The sequence below is a fragment of the Anoplophora glabripennis genome, unplaced genomic scaffold, assembly GCF_000390285.2.
Source record: "Anoplophora glabripennis isolate ALB-LARVAE unplaced genomic scaffold, Agla_2.0 scaffold257, whole genome shotgun sequence".
Lineage (NCBI taxonomy): Eukaryota > Metazoa > Arthropoda > Insecta > Coleoptera > Cerambycidae > Anoplophora > Anoplophora glabripennis.
Window position 1 is genome coordinate 502,995 of NW_019416380.1, and position 24,447 is coordinate 527,441.

The following is a 24,447-nucleotide window of genomic DNA, read 5'->3' on the forward strand; positions in this document are numbered from 1 at the left end:
AAGCGAAATGATGTGAGACGTATACGGTTAATCGAATTAGGAATTTTTTACAAGAAAACGTAGATAATAACACACGCCTACAAAAAAAAACTAATTTTTTGGTTTTTAGCTCAGATCTATCATTTCTTATAGGTTTTGATGGGCAGAAACCAAATTTGAGGAGTAAAAAAATTTTCTTCGTTTAGATTTTTTGTAATCGCAGGGACAAATCTCTTCTATATTGAATGTACAGTTTTCTATAATACGATATAAAAATAATTGTTGACATTACAGTACCATTGTCATTGTTTTAGGTTTTACAGGACCATAAATTGTGCATTGTCAGTAAATTTACCAAAATATTATGCAAACTGTCAAGGCAAATAATAAAAAAGATAAGGGTGTAGAATCGTTCGTCATCAGCGACAGCGACACTATGCACATAACGAACATAGCGAACGTAGTGAATGTTTTTAATACGTATAGCGATCACAGTTCTCTATCGGGTCTTTATGTTAGGAAAAATATTTTAAACAGAATGATGCTGCTATTTTTGGTTTAGTAACAAGAATCAGATTTGAAAGTTTGTCGTCATGTCTCTGTCGCACGCTGCAGACTTTTTTGTCAGTGAGTTGGGATTTATTTTGGTGACGAGTTCTTCATAGCAAAGTGAATGATATCGTTTTCTCGACATTTCATCTAAATGCATCCTAGTCGCATTTCTGAATATAGGACATTTCCCTTATTTTATTCTAACCCTGTGGGACGAAAATGGAACATAGAACCGTAACATATTGAAAGTAATATTCTGGCAAAGTGGGAAACTTTCGCATTTATTGAAATGCAGCAATTTTAGCTTATACAGGGTGTTTCAGAGACCTCCCGTAAATTCAGGGGGTGATAGTACGACAAAAAATAAGAATTTTTTGTCTTATGAACTACATGTCTATCCCCTCTTGTTTTCGAGATATAGAGCGACAAAATAAAATTTTTTAAATAGAATTTTTACGAAAATTTCCAAACAGTGCGAAATATCTTTTTGAAATTTGGTATTCCGGGTTTTTTTACAGAGTTTAAAATATTACTGAGAATGTAATCGTCGTTTATAAGACATCCATCAATACGTTCTGACATAAGCTTACTTTGAGAAAAGTCACTTATTTTCTTCACCGTAATATTGTAAGAGTTCAATTTAAAGGTTTTTTTTCTCGAAAACCCTCCACATTAGGAAGCTCTACAAGAGTACATTATTTTTGAAAATAAAATTGTACATTAGTAATTGGAGTCCGAATGGTAAAAAACCTAACCTTAAAAAAATTAGAACCTAAAATGTAATAGGAATGTAGTACAACTAGCGCCCTCTATAAAATATACAAAAAATAATTAGACCAGAAAATTTGGCATCCTTAAAAACCCCGGAATACCCAATTTCATAAAAATATTTCGCACCGTTTGGAAATTTTCGTAAAAATTGTATTTAAATTTTTTATTTTGTCGCTCTGTATCTCGAAAAGAAGAGGAGATAGACATATAATTCATAAGACAAAAAATTCTTAATTTCTGTCGTACTATGACCCCTGAATTTACGGGAGGTCTTTCTGAAACATCCTGTAGATCTTACATAAATTTTTTCTTACCGAAAATTTATAAAAATAAAACTCGAACTATTTGTTATTTGGCTAGTAGTACATTTTAAACAAAGGTTTTTAAAATCATGAAGTTCATATTCCCCTAAACATAATGTCTCATTCATATTCAACCTCTTTTGGACCGCAGAGACGCAAGTTCCTGATATTTTGTTTGAGTATAGCCAGTACACAAGAGCATTCTGAAGAATTGTAAATATATTACGGAAAATCTACAGAAATCGTGAAAAATTTGCAAAAAATGCTTAGAAATTAAACCAAATGCTTCAAACCCATCCTTTGCAAGACTTCAAAGTAGGTAAAAATACTTGACTTTACTATTTTGATGTGTTGGCGGTTTTTAAATTTGATGATGTTGCAATCACATTAGAATAATTGTGTTTTCTGGTACTTTGACAAATTTTATTGTATTCCGTATAACCGTTTTAATCCATATTATTTTGTGTCTGATATTTTGCCTTCTTTTGAATGTTTTTACTAATTCTGAATCATTGCAAGGCTGTTTTGGTGCGTTTCGAGAGGTATTTTATTTACGGGGTTTGTTTTATCAAAAATTTAACTGAATGTTCAATATTTCATTCGAAAAATTATTATTTCATGCTGATCTTATCCAAAGCGGGCAGTTGTACATCATCCTAGTAGATTTTTCTTACTAAAAAATGTATGACAAAATCTTCGGAGTTAATAGCTTGTAGGGGTCCATTACCTCTTGATACGATTATTTCACACCGCAGAGGGGGCGTGTTTAACGCTTAAGGCATTAACCAACCCTCCCGGGAAGTGCGCGATTTAATTACGTAGTGTAACTACTTTACAGGTTCCTGTATCTTGTCATTTGGATACTTGGGGGTAAGTTATACATGGCTGTATTTAATGCACTTTCTTGTAATGTGATGTCCTCCCAGGTTTGAAATATTAAGCTTTTACAGTAAAGTACTACTAAATATTTAGAGAAACCAAAAAAATTGTCGAGTTGCGGAAATTATTACATAAACCAAGGACGGAGTAAATTTACATTGGAATTAATGAAATTATGTTGAAAATTTTATATTATTTTCGGAAAACATACAAATAAAATCACTGATTAATGTAATTTTACATTATTGTTGCACATAACGGGCGTTCAAATAAAAACGTGGTCGAAGTTGGCTCTGACACATTGGACGTAGGGCGTAGCTTATAGCGACCAACTTAACCTCATTTCTCAACGAGCTGTATAGCAGCTGTCAGTTTCAATAACAAAGAGGCGATACAGCGCTTTGACAGATGACGTTTAAGTTCATTTGCTATACGCTACGCCCTACGTCCAAATTTTCAGAACCAACTTGACCACGTTTTTATTTGAACGATTGTTATTAATGTGATTATACAAATGATTTCCATTAAATCGGAAGTTTACAATGGATATAAATTTCTCTGCAAGTTAAATGTAATTTCACTGTAATTTTACATGTTGAGGATACATTTATAATATTTATCAGCAAAAAAGTACCTTTTCAATACTGCCAAAAATTACTTTAATTTCGCTATACAGGGTGTCCACACTTATCGGCGCACTACTGCTAACTCCGTTATTATTGGAGACACAAAATCGATTAAATTATCTAGTAGCATTTTTTCTATCGATTCTAATGGTACAATCGCAAAACAAAAGAGCATCGCCTTTTCGTAATTTTTTTATAATATGGTACGCCTCCAGCATTTAACATTTTTCTAAATGACTAAACGGCATGCTATAAGCTAATAATACCGAAATATTACTAATGAAACAGAAATAGGTTACATAGACTAGTGCATACAAGTATCCAATAAATTATTAGCTTGACAGTTGTTGTCACTGACAGTAGTTGTTGATACAATTTGATTTTATTGTTGTCACAACACTTTCAGTTTTTTTTTACTATTTACATTTTTGACGTTACTGACCTGAATTCATTGAAATAAGTCTGAAAAACTACAGATACCTATTTCTCACTTATTTTTCAAATGAAGAGAGTTATGTACTAATACTTTTTTGTTCAAAATATTTTTTTCTTATAAAATACGTAAATATATACAGGGTATTTTATTAAAAAAACAAGTTTTTTAAAAAATTACGAAAACGCAATGCTCAATTGTTTTTTCGATTGCACCATTAGAATCAATAGTTTGCTAATTTAAGTTAGCAATAGTGAACCGATAAGTGTGGACACACCCCGTATAGTTATAATGTTTTTATAGTATTAATTCCTCCAATTATTTTTAGAATTGTAATTTTACAATACAAATTCAGCTATTTGCGTTGCTGTTGTTTTCAACAAATTTCAGACGCTAAACTATATTAAAGTTGAATGTAATTTCGTGATATAATTTCACATACACTATTATTGTAACTATACAACAACCTTCTCGTGGTGTATTATAAAATTGTTTTCTTCAACTAACCACAAATATAATTATTTTCGATAACTAATTATATTAGATTTACTTAACTCTGAAATTTTAAAAGATAATGTGCAATAGTGCGGTTTAAATTATTTATATCTTTTTCGGGTACTGTAATTTTACAGAAATTCACATTTTGCTGGGAATTTCATATTTTAGTTATTGTAATTTGGCAGTACTTATCTTGTGTAACGTTTTACCTTTACTTATTTCAGTCGAGAAATTACATTATGGACAAATGTAATTTTACTGAAATTTGCATTTCATTTGAAATTTTATATTTTAATTATTGTAATTTAGCAGTATTTATCTTGTGTAACGTTTTACTTTACCTATTTCAGTCGAGAAATTACATTATGGACAAATGTAATTTTACTGAAATTCGCATTTCATTTGTACTTTTATATTTTAATTATTGTAATTTAGCAGTATTTATCGTGTGTAACGTTTTACCTTTACCTATTTCAGTTGTGATATTACATTATGGACAAATGTAATTTTACTGAAATTTGCATTTCATTTGTAATTTTATATTTTAATTATTGTAATTAATTAAGGGAATAGGAGCAATGGTTTTAATTATTTAATTACATATTTTTCGGTTACTATTTGTTAAATTTACCAAACTTTTCAATTCTTTTTAGATGTGAAATTACACCATTGTCGAATGTAATTTACAGAACATTTATAAAGGCTGTTTATACCCTGTAATTATTCACATTTCATTTGTAATTTCATATTTTGATTGTTGTAATTTTACAGTATTCTCCTCGTGTGTAAAAACTATTTCTTTTAACTAACTGGATATAGAAAACTTGATAATCGCAATGCATCAACTGTTTTCAGTAGCTAGTGGAAGCAGTTGTATATTTCGCTTTGCAATTTAGAAGGGATACAGTGCAGTGGTTTGGTTTTAATTAATATTGGTTGCTAGGCCATGTTTACTTGATGAAATTGGTAATAAACTGTAGGAAGTCGCTCTGAAATAAGTTTAAGTTCATTGCCAACAATCCCGAGTGATTAATGATAAGGCACATGCTCATTATGAAGGGAAAAGTATAATGATATTTCTCATTATTAAAAATAGACTTGCCTTTAGTACCAGAAAAATTCAGTGCTTAATCGGCGATGTGATCATTTTGAGCTTGACATTTTTGCAAAATTCTAAATATTAGAATAAACTGATAAAATATATAATTTCGCAAAATGACGAATAATATTTCCCGTTTCGTTAACCTTTTTATTTTCAGAGAATGTTCATTTAGAGGTTTGTAAACACATTTTTTTACAAACATCGTGCGTATATTTTCGGAAGGTGCACAAATTTATATATTTGTCGCGAATATTAAACATCAATTATCTCAGTATACGCAAAGTTAGTCAAGTGACTCATTGATTTGTGTGAAATAAAAAAATACACTCGCTGCCAGCCTACATGTAGGTAGGTATTAAGTTTTTGCGTGGTAGTGTTGGTAAATTTATTTTTTTAAGTGTATTAATATTTTTAGTGAGCGGTAACGGTACGTCAACATTTAAATTGATATCTGTTTCTGTTGCAACTTCAATGCACATAGATTGAAGCTTAAATTCATTTCCTTTGTTCTTAGAAGACTTATTTTCTTTGAAACATATTATTTACATACACGATTTAATGCCAGTTCATTAAAAAAAAACAGCAGTTCAAGCAATTATGTTGTCTTTTAACAAATTTTCTTAATAAATATATAGCCCGGTTACTGTAGCTGAAAATATAGAAATACCTCCGAATTTTTTATAACTGTATCGATTTTTCTCAAAATTTATAATTAGGCTCATCTTACCCCCCACTTCAAAACTTACATATGCGCTAGGTGCGCTTTTTGTTCTTAAGCGGTGAAAACCACCTCTTATTGAAAAAAAAAAACTACAAATTTAAGCATTTTATGTAATCAAATCTTTTTATTTATGCATTATGAGTAATTTCATGTGCTATCTGACATGAAACTTAATGTATCCCAAATTTTCAACCCGGAAATTCCTTTAAAAACCACCCCTTTGGATGAAAATAATATAATTTTTTTTTCAACTTTTTAATCATGCATTTTTATCAAATTAAAATTGATTTCTTGATTAAAAAATCTTTTTTATCGATTGCAACCCTTGAAAAATACCCGTTCTTTCGAAAATAAAATGAAAAAATATTGAAAAAGTAGAAACATTTTAAATGTGCATTCGTATTAAATAAACATTTATCCCCTTCTTATAAAATAATTTTGAATTGATTGCAACTTTTCAACCCTTAAAAATTACCCCTTACATTCATTTATATATTTTCCTAAAATTATCACCTATACACGTGTTTATTTTTTTGACGATAACTTTCTTACTTTTTAAGATTTTGTATCGCACAGAGGCTCATTTTGCAGGGAATTGTTGAGTTGATCTTTATTAAGCCCTTCATTTTTAAGTTTGAAGGGTTTAAAGGGCTCGAAAAGGGTGGTTCTCTCATTCATATGTTAACTTAAAATGGCGATATCTCGATTAATATTAATTTTAGAGGAATAATAAAAAAGCAAAATCTTCAGCAAAAATAAAGCAAAATTTTTTTACTCTTGTATTTTTTTGTACACCCTTTAATTTTTAAGTTACAGCGTAAAAATTGATTTTTTTAAAAAAATTTCAAAAATTAACATTTTTAAAAATTAAGTTTTTTTTTCAAAATCATGCTTTGTAAGTGAGCCAAAGACCCAGAACATATTCTTAGAACATAAATGAAGAAATCTGTAAATGGATTGCATTTAATTTTAATTCTGTCGTTAAAGGGCCTGATTTGTTTATTAATTTTTCCTTAAAAAAAATCATGTTATTTTGATCATATTTCCGTTAATTTTCATTCTAAAGACTTTTAAAACAGCGCATTTTAAAGGTATTGGATTATCTAAAAAATTTTATATAACATGTGTTACTTAAAATTAACTCCTCTATCGATTCGTGTGGTTATTTTGGGCGTAAAAATTTCCACCCCCATGTTCCTTGAGGCATTCCCCACATTCAGTCAAAATTTCACGTCAATCGGTTCAGTTATAAAGAATTCGGAGGTAAAAACCCTAAGTAACTGGACTAATAATAATAATACAATAACAAAAAGCATGAACGAAAATAGATGCTTCTATGAGCAAAACAATTGCAAAATCCAATCACAATATCGTAGTCACAATTTGTGTAAAAATTTCCAGTTTCCAATAACCAGTAATTTTGTTATTACTTAATGTTGTGTTGTAAGCCTCTGTATTTTCATAAAAACATTTAATTAGGTACTCATTTATTTTAAAATGCCTGTAAACCTAATTTTCAGGGTTCATTGACTGCATACCATAACTTTGATGAGTGTAGTGCTCAAATAGAAAATATATCGGCTCTAAAAACAGTTTTATGTGCTTCTTGTTTATTCAAGTTTATTTCTATTGTAAATCAGTATCAGCTCGGTCTTTTCCGATTACTTGACACCAAAACCTAAGGCGATAGTTCCTTTTGACTTTTGTCCAAGAGAAACAATCAAGGCCAGGAAAATGTTTTTTTAAATAATAGGAAGTATAGATCTTATTCCTGCAATACGTAGTTTGTGTCATAGCAAATTTCATTTTATAAATTGACGTCACTACGGGAAATTTACGATATCCTTAATGCCAATTTCTGTTGTAATTTTGACTAATGGGAACGCTGCATAAAATCTCTCTTTAAAGGATGCCTGATGTGATGAACCAAAATAGCGGCTAAACCGGTCTTAGAATTGGTCAAAGAATACGTTGGAATTTTCCAAAGTTTTTTTGGGCCATTTTTACATTTTCGACTTGGCCAATTTTGACCAAATTGATAAAATCATTCAAAATAAACCCACTTGACTCCCATACTGACAAGAATTTCAGGCAAAGGAGCGAATGTAATGGTACGAAAATATTCAGAATAGAAAATATGACTGGTTCAAATTCTTCTCTATATTGTTTCCTAGAATTTCATCACTCTTCCGAAATTTTATAATTTTTGTAATTTTCTACCAAATTTTGGGAAACGATTCTCTTTTAGTAATATAATTCTTTTTACTCGTAATGAAAAATTAAGTTTATGTGAAAACACAGAATGACAATTTACTGGCTTTACAGGATTTTACGCATTTAAAATCACGACAGGTTTTGTTTCAAAACAAACAAGGCTGGATCTCAATATAAACAAATATTAATAATAAACAGTTTTCCTTGAAACCAAATAGTCCCTTCTGCGAAAACTGGCCCCGTATAGTGCATTTAAATATTTGAACTAAAATAATACTAAGTTCATTGCCAACTCTCCAAAGATTAATGTTCGCACATGTTCCCTACGGTGGCGACAGTTCTTTCCTTATTAAAAATAATAACGTCAATCCATACATCTGTTTCGGTAATATGTTCACAGGACATAGCTTTAAATTTGTCCAAAGGACTGAAGGAAAGGTTAATTAAATAAATATCAGTCAGTTTGATCCAACAAACCCATTTGTTATGTCGAAATTACAAAGTAAGTAGTATCAATATTTTCACTCAAACACTCGGTAATAAATAAGCGGCTTGGTTAAAAATACAAGCCTCAACATATTTTTCTTGGACTACAAGGTAACCCATTTAGACTAATTGTTTTAATAATGTCTTCAGTTGATTCTAGTTTACTTTTGGAGTATAATTGAAGCCGTGGTAGTCGATTATATTCAGGGTTGTGTGTTAAACATGACTGAAAGAGCACAAAGAAAATAAGTCTCGTTTAAATTGTGGAAAACCAGGACAAACTTTCCCCGAAAAAATAAAATTGCTGACTGTGGTCCACTTGTTAAATTTAATGAGGAAAAGTCAATACCTCTCGTGTACCACAGGATTATATCTCCACTCGAAGCTCTTTTTTGGAACTTGGAAATGTCTGTAATAAGACAAATTCCATGTTCGGCGTTCCGAAAGTTAAGGTCGTCGTTTAGTGGCACTACAATTATTGTCCGTTGTACCTTATCCCACCGCTTATTTTGTAATTTTCTAGAGCTCGGTTTATGATAAAATTAAAATCGCAATATCTTCTGTTGGCTCTGGTATTCTTTGTATTTTTGAAGTTATTGAAGATTGTATAATACATACATAGTACATTCAGTTTTTGAAAATCTTTTAGAGATCCCTAATTAAATTCAATTCATTCATAAATATGGAAAAAGTCGCGGACATACATCGTTTATAAAAAATTCTAGGAACGAATTTCTACAAAATTTTTAAAATAATTTTTATGTAAAAAATTTAATGATTCCGGATTTCCAGCCAAAAGGGATTCTTCTGTAACTCTGTAACTATAAAATTTATAAAAAATGGCTCGTTTTGGCATAAATTACTCTATCTTGTCATCTGTGAGCAAAACGTGTACGTTATTCAGACTCGGAAATACTGAGATCTACCTTTAATAATCTTACGAGTTGAAAAACTTTTTTTTTCAAGTGGAATGACCCATATTAATTGTAATGGGTGAATGCAAAATTGAATGCCCTTTCGACTGATATGAGGTTGTCCATACTTATCTCTAATAGTTTTCTAGAAAAGTCTGCTTATTTTCTAAAGTCCGAAAAAGTAGTAGTGTCAAGAAGGCGTTGCAAAACCTCTTTTCTCCACATTTTATCAGGCCTGGGACTGACAGTGTCAATATTTACTGGCATGTTTAAAAAGTGACAAACAAAAGTAAACCACTAACAACAATTAAAACAAAATGCAAAACGAAACAAACTGAAACTCGGAACACAACAAGGAGAAGAATAACTTCGCTGATTTACATCAATTGCTCGAAGTGTCCATTTTGATTAATACACAAACGAATTCGGTTTTTAAAAGACTGTTTAACATTGGTCAACATATCTGGCGTAATTTTAAAAAATAAGAGCCAGTTTTCTATGACATTTCGAAATAAGTTATAGAAAGAATTGTTCTTAAAAAAAATAACGACAAGGTTGTTGGTGTCAATAAAATTGAATATTTACCATTAAATTCCGAATAATGTACTTATTTTAAACCAAACTCCTACTTGAAACTTCTAAAAAGTAGAATCGACTCTGTTTAATTCTTTTAAAAATTGAATATGCTCTAGAGAATATCAGGGTGTTGTATTCAACTTGATTTAGAGCCCGCTAACAATTTAATAGTGCAGGGGAAAAATAATTTTATTTTATGACCTCTTAGAAGTCCTGATCTGAGATCTACGGATTTTGATTATCATTCGTCACTAGACATAATTATGAGAGTCATCACTTATGACTCTAATTAGCTAACTGATTAAATGAGTTACTTTTCGAATTTCCTAAGAATACTCTCGTATATTTTTACTTTTGTTCCAGGTTTTGCTCGCGGAATTAAAAGGCACCGAATACTACTACGCGATAAAATGCCTGAAGAAGGACGTCGTCCTGGAAGACGACGACGTGGAATGCACCCTGATCGAGAGGAAGGTCCTAGCGCTGGGTACTAAACATCCCTATTTGTGTCACTTGCTCTGCACGTTCCAAACCGAGGTAAAGACATGTTTAAATTATCTGTTTTCAGAGCAGAGTGCTTCAAAAGATGTTCAACGTCATTTTGTTGCTTGAATAACGATATTCTTTGCTTTGTGTTTCAATCACTTTGACTGAGTGTCTTTTAGCAAAGCGTTCTTGATTTTTTTTTTTGTAAATTCAAAGTGTTTGAACTTGTTTGAAAAGTTATCGAAGCATTTGCAGTATTTCAGTACATTCAACTATGACATTTGTTAGACGTGTACTTTTTCCAATTACTGTTTACAGTTCTTGGTATTTAAAAGCATCTTATATTCAAATAATCCATGTGTAAGGTTAAAGTTTGTTGAAACTTTACTGGTAATCAAAGTTAGAGTCTATAGCTGTTTTCAAGTAATGAATCTGTGTTCCACATCCTGTCTTTGGGATGGGAGAGAGCTTTTAAAAAGAACTTAGAAAAAGAAATCAAAATGAAAGATCTGTGTGCTTATAAAAACCTTGAATCTCTACACTTATATTTGTTATTCTAAAGTAATTTAAGCACAGTGTTTGGTGGCATAAATATTTTACTTAGAACTCCCAAGAGCTCTCAAATATAATAATTTATGCATTTCTGTAACATTCTTGCATCCAACTTAATAAGCAGTAATGAAAATTCATGAGCGAAGCGACGATCTTCCGGAAAATTGCATGCCAAGTGAAATATTTTCGTTGCAGCCGCATCTGCTCTCCACGCCTTAGTACCTGGACCAGGCAAATTGTCGTAGAAGTAAAGCTGGGAATTGTATAGTTCACATTTTTATTCTGTTTTCGTTTCTGTGAACGCAGTTTTGACAAAGTGCACCTTTTTTCGTTATTGGACTAGTCGTGACAAATCGTAGTAATTTAAATTGTTATTCAGTTGTATTTTTGGGTTGGCTAAATCCGACAAAACCATGTTTTCTACTGTTTTTGTTTAGTTTACGTTTTAGTACGGTAGAAGTAGGCAAATGAAGACATAAAAAAGATCTAAGGAATTGAATGTGTTCCAATAGTATTTCTTGCAAAAGAAACTAGTGCCGTTTTTCTTTCAAAAAATCCATTTCCCTGCGTATTTACATAGATTGATGTTCAGCTGTTTTTCTGAATCTGAGGGATGTTTTAGGTTTCTGTGTTTTGTACATACAAATATCTCGATCGTAAAGTAGTTCATATAATTTTACCCCCCTTATCTTTTATTTCGTTAAAAACTAAAGTTGTAGAAAATTTTATTGGATGTCAAAGAAATACATTAAAAGTGACTGGTGCATTTCGAATATAAACCTAACTTTTATTTTTATTTTAATGGAACATCCTCTAGATTTTCTCTTATTGAAATCCTTTTTTTTTGTTTGATCACAATGATATACGTATATGCATGTCATACAGACTGTTTTACGGTGGTGGTTCATTAAAATATTTCAGAGACTACTTTGATTTCAATTTAGAGTTTTCGAGGGTGTCCTCTTTAAATAAAATGTCATTGTTGGAGCATTTCCGATTATACCGGAAGTCGCCATCTATTTGTTTGTTTTAAATAGAACACCCTATTGCAGTATCTATAAGATAAATTAAAAATAAGCAAAAAATGGTAAAACCTTCTTGTATACGTAAATGTAACCGTTTTCGAGATAATCGACAATTTATAAAAATTTTGACAGATGTAAGTAAGTATTTCAAAAATTCCTTATATACACCAGGCATATAAAATTTTTACTCGAAAAAATTCCTATCCGCGAGATTATTGTAAAATTGTCTAAAGGAACATAATACAAGACATCTCTCATCTCGTGAGTCAAAAAATTTTAATAGATAACTTTTTTATTTAAACAAATAAGTGAGGAAAACGGTTTTTTCATTTTGCAGGGAAAACCATCAATTTTAGCGAAAAGTGACTCGCAGACAACTTGTAGGGAATAAAATGATCTACAAAATGAGGCGTGTTAAATTAAAATCGGTTAATAAACAAAAAAGTTATTGCAAAAAAAAACACGAAAAGTGGCCATTTTTAATTTGTTTATAACTATCGCATTTATTGTTAAAATTTTATAAAACCTATGACGAGTTGAGGGTTTTGTCATACTTTAAAAGTGCGCCAAAAGTGGGCGCTGTAGGTGCAATAGTTTTCGCACAATTCAATTTGTATATAACGGAGGTTCCAAAAGTTATGAACTTTAAGCCTCTGTACAGGCGTTAATTTTCAACCAAACATGATTCTGAAAGCGTCATTGTAATCTTAAAGACGTAATTAAGCGACCTATAAAAAAATATCACCGTGATTTTGACATTAACATTCTCAAATTGTGCATTAACAAACCGTGCGTTTTTCGCTTATAAACAATTTGAATAAAATTGTTGCTATTTATGCTACCTCGCCGAAAATAGATTCAATGGATAGCTGGCAAAAATATACAAATTTAAAAAAAAGCAAGCACTCTCTACGACCAACAGGAACCAAGATAAGATTTTTTTTTCAAATCGTAACGGAATTGTTTATAAACATTAAGACTTGAATTTTTCGCAAAATAATGTTTACGACGTAGACTACGATTTACGAAGTACAAATTGATGCGCGCTGTAAAATTTTGCAATATCTCGGCTTCTATGGCTTTTCGGAACATACAAAGAACATAAGATGTTCCTTCCACTAACAAAATCACCTGGAGAAAATTATAGCTAGTGAACCATTTTTAACGTTACACTTAAAGCAAGACAAAATTATTTAAATTCAAATGGAACACTGCATTTTTTGCATCATATTATTATAGGAATTTAAATTCTCTTTTTACCGATATAGTTAATGTGGAGGTTACAGTTTCGATTTTCTCAGATATTTGCGGATTTCTTACATTCTCAAGAATATTTACGTTAAAAATCATCAAATGTACCTTGAAAGGCAAATATTGGAATTGTAATTCAGTATTCTACAAGTATCAAGTTTTTGCTCGACAAGAAAAATGCAAAATAATTATTGAGTATCATATTTATAACTGTATTATTTTAACAATTTTTTTCAGATTGTTGTTTACAGTTATTTCCTTTGTTAGTTTTTTTCTTTTATTAAAGAACGCAATATTTACGGAGATAGCACTCTCTTCTGTTTTGATTGAAAATAAAAAAAAGAGCATTTGAGAATTTGGATTTTTTTTTATGAATTAACAAAAAAATTACGACGAGTTAAACTGAGAGGTATCAATTTTGTGACAGAAAACCGTGATTTTTTCAACATTTCCATTAATAACTAAAAAATGGGATAACGAAACCAACTGAAATTTTAGCACACAATAGAGTTATAGTTAGGCTACTTGAGGCTGTTACAAAATCGCCTCTCACTACAGGGATCTCGGAAAAGGTAAGAGGTACGAAGTAGTTTAAATGGGGGATTGGGGGCAAAGTTGCATAATGAGGGGACCAACATTATGCCTCTAAAAAATCAAGGCTAACATGATTAGTTTTCGAAATATTTGAAAAAAATCGAAATTTTGGAAATCCGTTTTTGTTTTATTTCAGCCTTGTTTGAGGTGATATTGAAAAAAGAACAACACTTTCTCATAGCCACTTTTTGCCCTCTATCGAATGGCATAATCAATTTTTATATGTAACGTTTCGTCTCTCCAGGACCATCATCAACTTCATTTTTTTAAATACGACCCTAGAAATTTTATTACATTTCTTGCAAGCTTTCGTGATCCCAATACTGTGCTGCTTCAGCCCGAACCTAGTTCAGACGTTTTGTCTTGAAAAATTAATCTTCAGTGTATTCGTTCCAAATTTATCTAAATTTTTTATTTATATTGTTTATTTAATTATCGTACATTGTAAGTGTCATTAGACCCTGTGAAATCCATCTAGTTATTTAAACCATTACCACCACGCGTTACAATAAAACATTTATTATTATTAACTATTACCATCAGTTGGTCAAATATAACTCAATAAGTTGTTGCGTCAAAATTAAAACATTATTACAATTTTAATTTTATTATGACAAATTAATTCTTAAAAATGCATATGACAACCAAAACGCCAACTGAATATTATTCTTTAAAAAATTTCAGTAAATGTTCAAAAACATTTTCCTTTTGGCAATGGTTGAAAATGAAGATCAGCGTAATATTATCGGATTTTATTATATCTGTAACCGCAACTGTGAAAGAGCATGTCGGATGTATTTGTATGAATATCCTGAAAAAGATCGGAATTTGTTTGAATTTTGAGCACTCGAGAAGCCTAGGAATAACTATGGACACGGGAATAAAACTCTAATAATTTTTTATTGTAACGCGTGGTGGTAATAGTTTAAATAACTAGATAGACTTCACAGGGTGTAACGACACTTATAGTGTACGATAATTCAATAAACAAAGAAATCTAAATAAAAAATTTAGATAAATTTGGAACGAATACACTGAAGATAAATTTTTTGAGACAAAACGTCTGAATCTGGTTCGGGCTGAGGCAGTACAGTATCGGGGGTCATTAAGGCATGCAAAAAATGTAATAAAATTTCTAGGGTCGTATTTAAAAAAATGTAGTTGATGATCCTCATCCTCATCTTCATCTAGTGGTTGGTCCTTTAAAAGTCCCATAGCACTGCGGCCTAATTAGGCCTATTGTGCGTCCCACTACTACTCCTATTCAGCAAGTAGATTTGTCCTTTTTACAAAGTCCAAAAGCTTCCTTGCTGACACTTCTCTCAGCTCCTTGGGTTCCAAATAGGGTCTCCCAAGGAGCGCCATTCTGCTACGTGCAAATCCCGGGCACTCGCCCAGGATATGCAGAGAAGTCTCATCCGCCGATTCACATCCTCGGCAGACCGGACTGTCTACAAGCTTTAGTCTATGTAGATGTTTCCTAAAGTGACAGTGTCCCATTATGAGTCCTGTCACTCTCCTGAGCCGGATTCTATTCAAGCTCAGTAACTCATTCGCTCTTCCATTCGAAGGATACTCCATAAGCTCCTTGAAATGGCTATGTCCTGGCCTTGAAGTCCAGTATTTCCTATGTTCTGTCTCTGTCCATTTGCCCAGAGCCCGCCTGACCACACTGGGAGATGTGCCACAGAAGGGCTCCGGGCCAATGAACACTGTCTCGGATCCCTTCCTCGCAAGCACATCCGCTTTCTCATTTCCACAAATGCCTTTGTGCCCTGGCACCCAACACAGTCTGACTGTATTGTTGGTGGCCAGTTCAGTCAGCATCTGTAAACAGTCCCAGTTGATGATGGTCTTGGAGAGACGAAACGTTACATGTGAAAATTGATTATGCCATTCGATAGAGGGCAAAAAGTAGCCATGAGAAAGTGTTTCTTTTTTCAATATCACCTCAAACAAGAGTGAAATGAAACAGAAACGGATTACCAAAATTTCGTTTTTTTTTTCAAATATTTCGAAAACTAATCATGTTAGTCTTGATTTTTTAGAGGCATCATGTTGGTCCCCTGATTACGCAACTTTGCCCCCATTTAAGCTAGTTTATATCTCTTATCGTTTTCGAGATCCCTATACTGAGAAGCGAATTCGTAACAGCTTGTAAATGATTCAAATTTCAAATTTTTCCGCTCCTACATTTTGTTACTATCGGTTTCTAATCTCAGGGTTCTATATCATTTATTTCGATATAAGCTATGCGTCAATTTAAGTATACAAAAATACCAAGCACCCTGTACATCATACGTAAAGTTAGAGTTTTACATACGATAATAGAAAAATATTTATCAAAGACCGCTTTATAGCTATACGTTCAGTAAAAAAGTACAGTGAGAGTAAAGAACGATCCAATTTGAATAAAAAAAGGCTGAGCTCTATTTTTTCTCTTTCTTGCAGTCGCATCTGTTCTTCGTGATGGAGTACCTGAACGGAGGCGATCTAATGTTCCACATCCAGGCGTCTGGACGGTTTCCGGAGCACCAGGCGAGGTTCTACGGGGCTGAGATCGTCTCTGGCTTGAAATTCCTGCACAACAAAGGAATCGTTTACAGGTATATAAATTATGCTATTGTTGTTTTTCGGGAGGCTCTCTCCGGCGAGTGCTCCCGTCGATTTTCTTTTGATAGACAAAAGTTGCGGCAAATTGGAATTTAACAAAAGGACGCCGCGGTCGCTGGGAATTACCCGCCGACGAAAATAGCTAGTGCTAGGTGCGGCGGTATCTCAATTTTATTCGGCGAGATTAATTGCTGGAAAATTGGGATTCGCGGGAACAGTTTTTTCGACACACTTTCGATTCAGTCGAATTAAAATTAGTTCAATATTTGGAACGAAACTTAATTTTTAGGAAGAGGGTGTTGTTAGAAAAGGGCAATTTCCAATTCGATATATTTTTCAGCTGCACAAACCTACGATAAGAATATTAACCATTATTACACAGAGTGTACCAATATTCAGTTTAGTTTAGTTTAGTTTAGTTTAGTTTAGTTTATTGGTGCTAGGTATACAAAAGTATTTACACAAGTCAAAAAACAAAGAAAGGGGAAACTTAGAGTCCTATAGTAAGAGTAAGATTAAAATCTAACGTCTAAAAATACAAAATCAAAATGTAAAATGTAAAACACACATACAAATTAGATACAATACAAACATTAACATAAATAGTCAAACGTAAAAATACAGTAAAGACTGACAACTAGAATACATAGATGCAACATAATAAGATAAATAAAGCAACAAATAACTAAAACAATAACCCCATATTAGTTTGGCATAAGATAAAACAGAACGAATGAGGCCATGGTATGCTGTAACCAAAGTTGGTACTGATACTTGATGAGTCAAATTACGTAGCAAATACAGGTTTTTTGATAATTTGTTGCAAACATGCGTTGTATGGTGATTCCATAATAGCTTAGGGTCTAGATATACTCCCAGAAATTTGACAGATTTCGGATTTTCCAAGAGATCAATATCCCGCAAACTAAATATCATGGTTTCTGTCTTAGCTCTATTTAGGCTTAGATGATTCGAAATAATCCAATCCTGCATCATTAACTCGGCTTGTTTGGTTCGATCTAGGAGCTCGGTCAGTTCAAGCCCTTGACCCGTGATATTAGTGTCATCTGCAAACTGAATAGTTAATAAAGAATTATCAATGGAACGTGACAAATCATTCACGTAAATCAGGAATAGCACAGGCCCAAGCACAGACCCCTGTGGTACTCCTGCACTAAGAATGAGATAAGTAGACCTGTCATTGTTTTGGGTTACATATTGTTGCCTATTGGTAAGATATGATGTTATTAAATCGGTACTCTGAATTGTAAAGCCATAGTAATGCAATTTATTTGTAAGAGTTTCATAGGACACACAGTCAAAAGCTTTGGTAAGGTCTAAAAATTGTTAACACATAAATTGTCTTTGCTCAAAGCCAGAATATATAACACTAGTCAGTTTCTCAATGGCTAGAGTTGTTGAAAGACTGTTTCTGAAACCAAATTGATTATTATTAAAAAGATTTTCTCTCTCAAAATAATTGACTATCTGATTCTTTAAGATACTTTCAAAGATCTTTGCAAAATAGGGGATGACAGAAATGGGTCTGTAGTTAGATGGATCATTATAGTTCCCTTTTTTGTATATTGGGACTACCTTAGAAATTTTTAAGCAATTAGGAAATACATTTTGAGAGATACTGATATTAATTAAGGCTAATAGAGGTTTTAAAATTGCAGGTTGTATTGATTTAATTATTTCAATACATATGTCATAAACATCCTTTGATTTTTTATTTTTTAAGTTATTAATTGCATGCTTTACAATTTCTGTGGAGACCGTAGAGAAGTTGAACACGCTATTCGTATAAGAGTTCATATAATCCGTATATACAGAGTTACTGGCTGGAAGTTCGTCAATAATATTTGCGGCTACATTTACAAAATATGTGTTAAAATCATCAGATAAAATTTTATTTGTCGGTTCTTTGACTTTTGTTTTACTACCATTTACAATTTTCCACATAGCCTGAGTTGGATTGTTGTGGGTAGATACATAGTTATCATGAGCCAGCTTTTTTTTATTACGTAATTCGTTCACATAACGTGATTTATAATATCTGACGAGTGCCTTACTATTTTCCGATGGATGCAACTTGACATTTTCTTGAAGAAAGTGTAGTTGGTTTCTCATCACTCGAAGTTCATCGGTAAACCAATTAATTTTTGGTGAATGATGGTTGTTGTTAACCAACTTAGTTCTTATTGGAAGATAGATATCGATCGCTTCAGAAACAATGTCAACAAAAACCTTGAATGCATTATCTACATTGATATTTTTATCAAATATAAAGTTCCAATTTTTCTTAAGCAAATAATCATTCAACTCAATTAATCCTTTTTTTGATAAGGATTCCGGAAACATGGAGCTACCACGGTTCCCTGCAATCAAAATAAGCAGATTTAACTGAACTTACTTCAGTCCAAACGTTATTTGGATGATAAACTATCTATTATATTAACATATTAGCACCTCATGCACAGTGATGGCTGATGCTGTTCTTCTCTATACAGTCTGTTTGATTATAAAGTATAGGTATATATTTAAAATATATTTCTTTTTAAGAAAATAAAAAAACTATCAAATCATGCAAGAAAGTTTATACAATTACATTTAAAAAATATCGATGACGTCACCGCTTATCAAGTGTGATGAAAAAACAAATTTGTGAGTCAATATAAAGAAAATAACATCCCCTTTAAAAATATTTGTTAGGGTGGCCCAAAAAAATTTCAAATGTCCAAAATCGTCAAAATTTGATTTTTTTAATTTTTTTTTCTCGTTATTTTATAATTTTCTAGGTTGAAAAAAATCTCTATTCTGAAAATTTCAAATTGATGTTTTAATTTCTAATGGTCACTCATAATTATTTTAACTTTAAAAGTAGTGTACCTAAAATGTTTTCCAACCACCTCAAAAAATAAATATCAACGAACTAATATTTTTTTTATTGAATTTGATGAACAAAAGAATAGAAATAAATCATGAGACACTTAAAAAAATTCTCTAGGCTAAATTTACTATCGCGGTGTATCAAATATTTATAATTTTTTAATTTTTTAAAATTTAAGTGTCTCGTGATTTATTTCCATTCTTTTGTTCATCAAATTAAAAAAAAAATTATTATTCGTTGATATTTATTTTTCAGAGGTCGCTCGAAAACAGGTACACTACTTTGAAAATTAAAATAATTATTATGAGTGACCTTTAGAAATTAAAATATCAATTTGAAATTTTCAGATTCGAGATTTTTTTCAACCTAGAAAATGATAAAATAACGAGAAAATAAATAAAAAAAATTCAATTTTTTACGATTTTGGAAATTTTTAAAAATCTTGAACGACCTATAAAAAATTTTTTTGAGCTGATTTTTTGAGTGGCTCTTAAAACATGATAAACTAACATATTTTCACAAGAGCCACAAAAAAAATTGTTTTTTTTTTGGGCCACCCTAGTATATATACTTTACAGGGTCTCCAAAAATAGGTAACCGAGGGGCCTTTATAATCAAACAGACTGTGTACTCAGTTGACTGTTCGGAGTGTGTTTTAGTGTCTGTTTAAGTGTTTTATTTCCATCGCTACAGCAAATCTAATATCTACAATACATGACTTTTTATAATTCGGTAAAAACTGTCTACAACTTACTAGCTAAAGATACGCACATACCTTACACACTATATAAAGTTTAACACACACACACACTAACATTTAATATTAGGGAATAAATGTATTTCCAAAGTAATATAGGTATGCTTAACATTAAATACTTTAGGTTTTCATACTAACATAATATCCTTCAAATATTTTTCTGCGTATTAGTAATTATTTAATTCTAGAAAACAAATATTTTGGAAAACTGAATCTTTCTAGTAATCATTAGCGCGGGTCGTAGACAGTGTTTCACTCACTAAAAAACAGCACTTTAATCTTTTTCTGGAAAATACACCGTTTCATGTAATTTTAATATACCGAAACCTATAACCACGTTATTAATAAGCTTTACCTATATTAAGAACAAACATTTCAACACTCAAACATTAGCTAAATATTTATGAATTTTTCCTCTTTGCTTTCGACGATACACTTATTAAAAACCGTTTATATTAACCTGTAATGCCTATTATAAAAAAATATGTTTAGAATAAGTCTGCGAGATAAATTTCTTCTTCGAAATTGTTTCTTCATATTTGTTTGAATCTAAGTATTTCGATATGTCTAATTTGGCGGCAAATTGAAAGGAAACTAGTTGCAGTTGTGTATACAGAGCGTTCAAATAAATGAAAAAGCTTAACTGACACCAAACTTTTAAAATAACCTCAAATGACATCGTTCAGCATATTCCGGTCGGGTAATTTAGGTGGGAGAGTACTTTATCCTCTTGATAAACTCCTCTTAGGTCTCAGTGAGAGGAAAATATTAGCGCATGTCTACTCAATTCAGGGAAATCGCTAGGTATTATTTGTGAACTCACTTAGAGGCCCCTTAAGACAATAGAGATCTGGTATATGCGACAGGGACACGGATGAATCCATCCAAGTCGACCTAGAAAACGGAAAATAGTTGGTCAAGAAACCATTAATTAAATACGGATAGAAACATTTTTGGAGCTTACCTGGATGTCAAGTTAACCTGAACACACCATATCGTGAGCAATTACAAGAATCCACGGCATCTTTGTAGATCTGGAGGAGGCTTTTTGGAGTCTTAATCCTAAAGCCATCTTGCGGCTTTACACAGCTGTGATCACGCCCTTTTTCACTATACACGCAGTCTTGAAGAAGACCTTGGATAGGCTTTTCTGTCACTTCTGAAACTTCACCTGGTGGTTGAAGCAGAAGTAAAAGCAACTTCATTAGGCTTAAACAGGGGACATTGTGATGGGGAAAAGATCGCGATGGTTGCCCTACCTACATTTTAAAAAGGTTTCGGTATAGAGATACCGAATAGCACGGCTTAGCTTTCCAAACCTGGTTTCGAATGAGGTCGTCTGATTCACTGATGGGTCCAAGATTGACGAGGGTTCAAGAGCGAGTATCTGTGGCGTGTGACCAAGATGGACTTGTTCCATTCTCCGGGGAAATATGGCTATCTATCAGATCTCAAAAGGTACAGGAATCGGCAATAGTAGCGGAGTTATCTCCCGTGTGTGTCAATGGTCTGTCACAGGAAAATCATCTGAGGCCGACCAGGGTTTCTGATTACAATGTGGCTGACAATATGACTAGTGTTCGGGGTACGACAATATTCAGGGTCTATTGATAGCTGGGTCAAAGAATGGTTATTGATCAGGCGGTTTTAGTTTGTGACAGACTAGAAATTGGTTTGCTTAACAGATGCAGCATTAGGAATGTGACAGGACTTCCAGGGGGTCTTGGACATCTAAGGCAACAGCAACAGAGTTGGTGTTAATGCCAGCACGAGTTGAAGGTTATGTGCGCACGAAGACGAGGATTCCGTACATATCTTCTGACATTATACATATTCGCTTAAGACATAAATACCTAAGGGTAGCAAGAAACTCTTATAGGCGGCAAGCACAATAGATAGATCGTAATTCTAAAACGACAACAACACCAAGCGTTGTTTTGTAGTTTTGGTTATAGAAAATGTTTATTCTTAATTAATTTCACTTACCATTAACAAATCCTCTTCGAGTTTGCAAACACCGTTTTTTTCCTAAGCTTTCAAGTTAAGAACTAATACATCTGAAACGTATAATAAACGGGGAAGCCATCTCCCCAGCAAGTAAACTTCCCCTCGAAGCCCCACAATACGATCCCTACGAACATCCCGAAAACAAAGTCAAAGGAGAATTCGGAGGCGAGTCTTCGAATCATCAAACTATACCAAACATTCAGCACACGCCCTGGTAGTTCTGTTCATTAAGTATTGGGTGCTCAAAAGGAACTCGGAACTCGTTAAGTGTAAGACGTTATGAGTGAGAATTCCATCAATAAACCTAATGCCGCGCGCTGCGTGTATTTGGGACAGAAGACGTTTAATTTACGTGAAATTTGCTATTCAAGGAATGGCTGTAAATTCTGTAGTACGCTGTTCGGGGGCCGGAAAAGAGCCACCGGTGATATATATCGCACACAAGACAGTGGTGGCTGAATTGCGAAGATACGCGGCGTTGGGTGGGGGGCGAAATTATTTATGTACATATTTGTTTAATATTTGATTGCGCGACTGGTTTATAATTACGTGGCGAGTATGTTGGGCTGGAACTGAGTTTAGACCCGTCATATGCATCTTTTTAAATGTATTTATGTTATTTTCCCGTCATTTAAATGTCATACCTTGCGACCTTGAAAAAATTTAACGTAAAAAACAAAGCATGTGTGGAGATCTTACAGCGTAATAATGCATAGATTTTTCCTTCATTTTAAAAATATCATGTAGTTTATTTTTCCTTAGAAGGTTACTTTGGATGTTTTAAATATATACAGTGCGACCCATTTAAACCCGGGACACCCTCATACAATTTTTATTTACAGAGCGATTTTAACCTTATTTTTTTAATTGTGGGGGGGGAAGTGTACTTTGGACCAAGTGTCATCCTTTTTATACAAAAACCAAGGCCTACCCTTCCTGGAAGGTAAAAATTGAAACCATATTAGCGATTTTTTTTAGAAAAAATCTGAGTACACCACTGGATTAAGCCCCCTCTGAAACGGACGTGTTCCAAATTTCATAAAAAAATATTGTATATTAATAATTCTGTGGCAAAATTCACAAAAAGTCGCTAATATGGTTCCTTCAGTTTTTACCATCCGAAAATGATGATACGCGAGTAAAAAAAAACAGTCATTTAAAGAAAATCATGATTTTTTTACTCATTTTAGACCTTCAATAAAATGATTGACCCATACCAAAAAAATATATCTTAAAGTAGAAAATCTGCCGATTATTATGCTTTTTTGGAATTAAAATCTGTTAAGTAGTTTTTGAGAAAAAAAATCCGAAAGTTTGTCGAATTCGCCACTTTTTTCACATTAAATTGTAAATATCACGGAAACGAAGCATTTTTAGAATTTTTGCCAAAGAAAAAAAAGTGTTTATTATGGTCCATTTTACAATTAAAAACTGTTTTCAACAGTTGACTGACTTTTTACAACTTTTTTGTTTATAACAGTTGACTGACCACGCCGAAAATATAAAAAATATATGTAAATTATCAGAAAAATACACTTTATAAAATAAAAAAAGTTTCATACTGTAGGTTTTTGTTTTAAAAATTTAGTCGGTTCATGCCTTTTATTTAGGGGTGAACCGCTCGCCTATATATGTTGAGACTTATCTGAATCCTCCAGTTCCTTTTGCTCGAATATTCACCAGACTTCTGCAAATGTCTCAGGGTTGTTTAATAAACCAAACGAACAAATATAATCGTAAAGATATTTATTGACAACTAAACATCTGTTCTCTTCACAATCATTTTACAAACTTTTTATACATACATAAACGTCGCTTTCAATTAACTCCTCCCCTGGTCTCCTCCAAATCTTACAACTAGCAACACATACTAGAATGAAGTCTACAAATATGCAGTAGATGCATCCCATCTGTTTCCGGTCTATTCTTGTTTTAGTTATTTGTTGCTTTATTTATTTTATTATGTTGCATCTATGTATTCCAATTGTCAGTCTTTAGTGTATTTTTACGTTTGACTATTTATGTTAATGTTTGTATTGTATCTAATTTGTATGTGTATTTTACATTTTGATTTTGTATGTTTAGACGTTGATTTTAATCTTACTCTTACTATAGGACTCTATCCTCATTATTATGTTCATTCGCTTTTCCCCTTTCTTTATTTTTTGACTTGTGTAAATACTTATGTATACCTAGCACCAATAAACTAAACTAAA

General features: G+C 32.3%; 1 protein-coding gene across 3 annotated transcripts in view; it reads left to right on the forward strand.

Annotated features, from left to right (window-relative positions):
- LOC108905294 (putative protein kinase C delta type homolog) overlaps window positions 1–24,447 on the forward strand; it is a 213,780-nt gene that overhangs the window by 166,446 nt on the left and 22,887 nt on the right. For all 3 annotated transcript variants that reach the window (XM_018708099.1, XM_018708097.1, XM_018708098.1), the window contains 2 exons: window positions 10,417–10,590; window positions 16,413–16,567. In XM_018708099.1, the coding sequence (XP_018563615.1) occupies window positions 10,417–10,590; window positions 16,413–16,567 (329 nt within the window). The remainder of the gene's footprint in view (window positions 1–10,416; window positions 10,591–16,412; window positions 16,568–24,447) is intronic.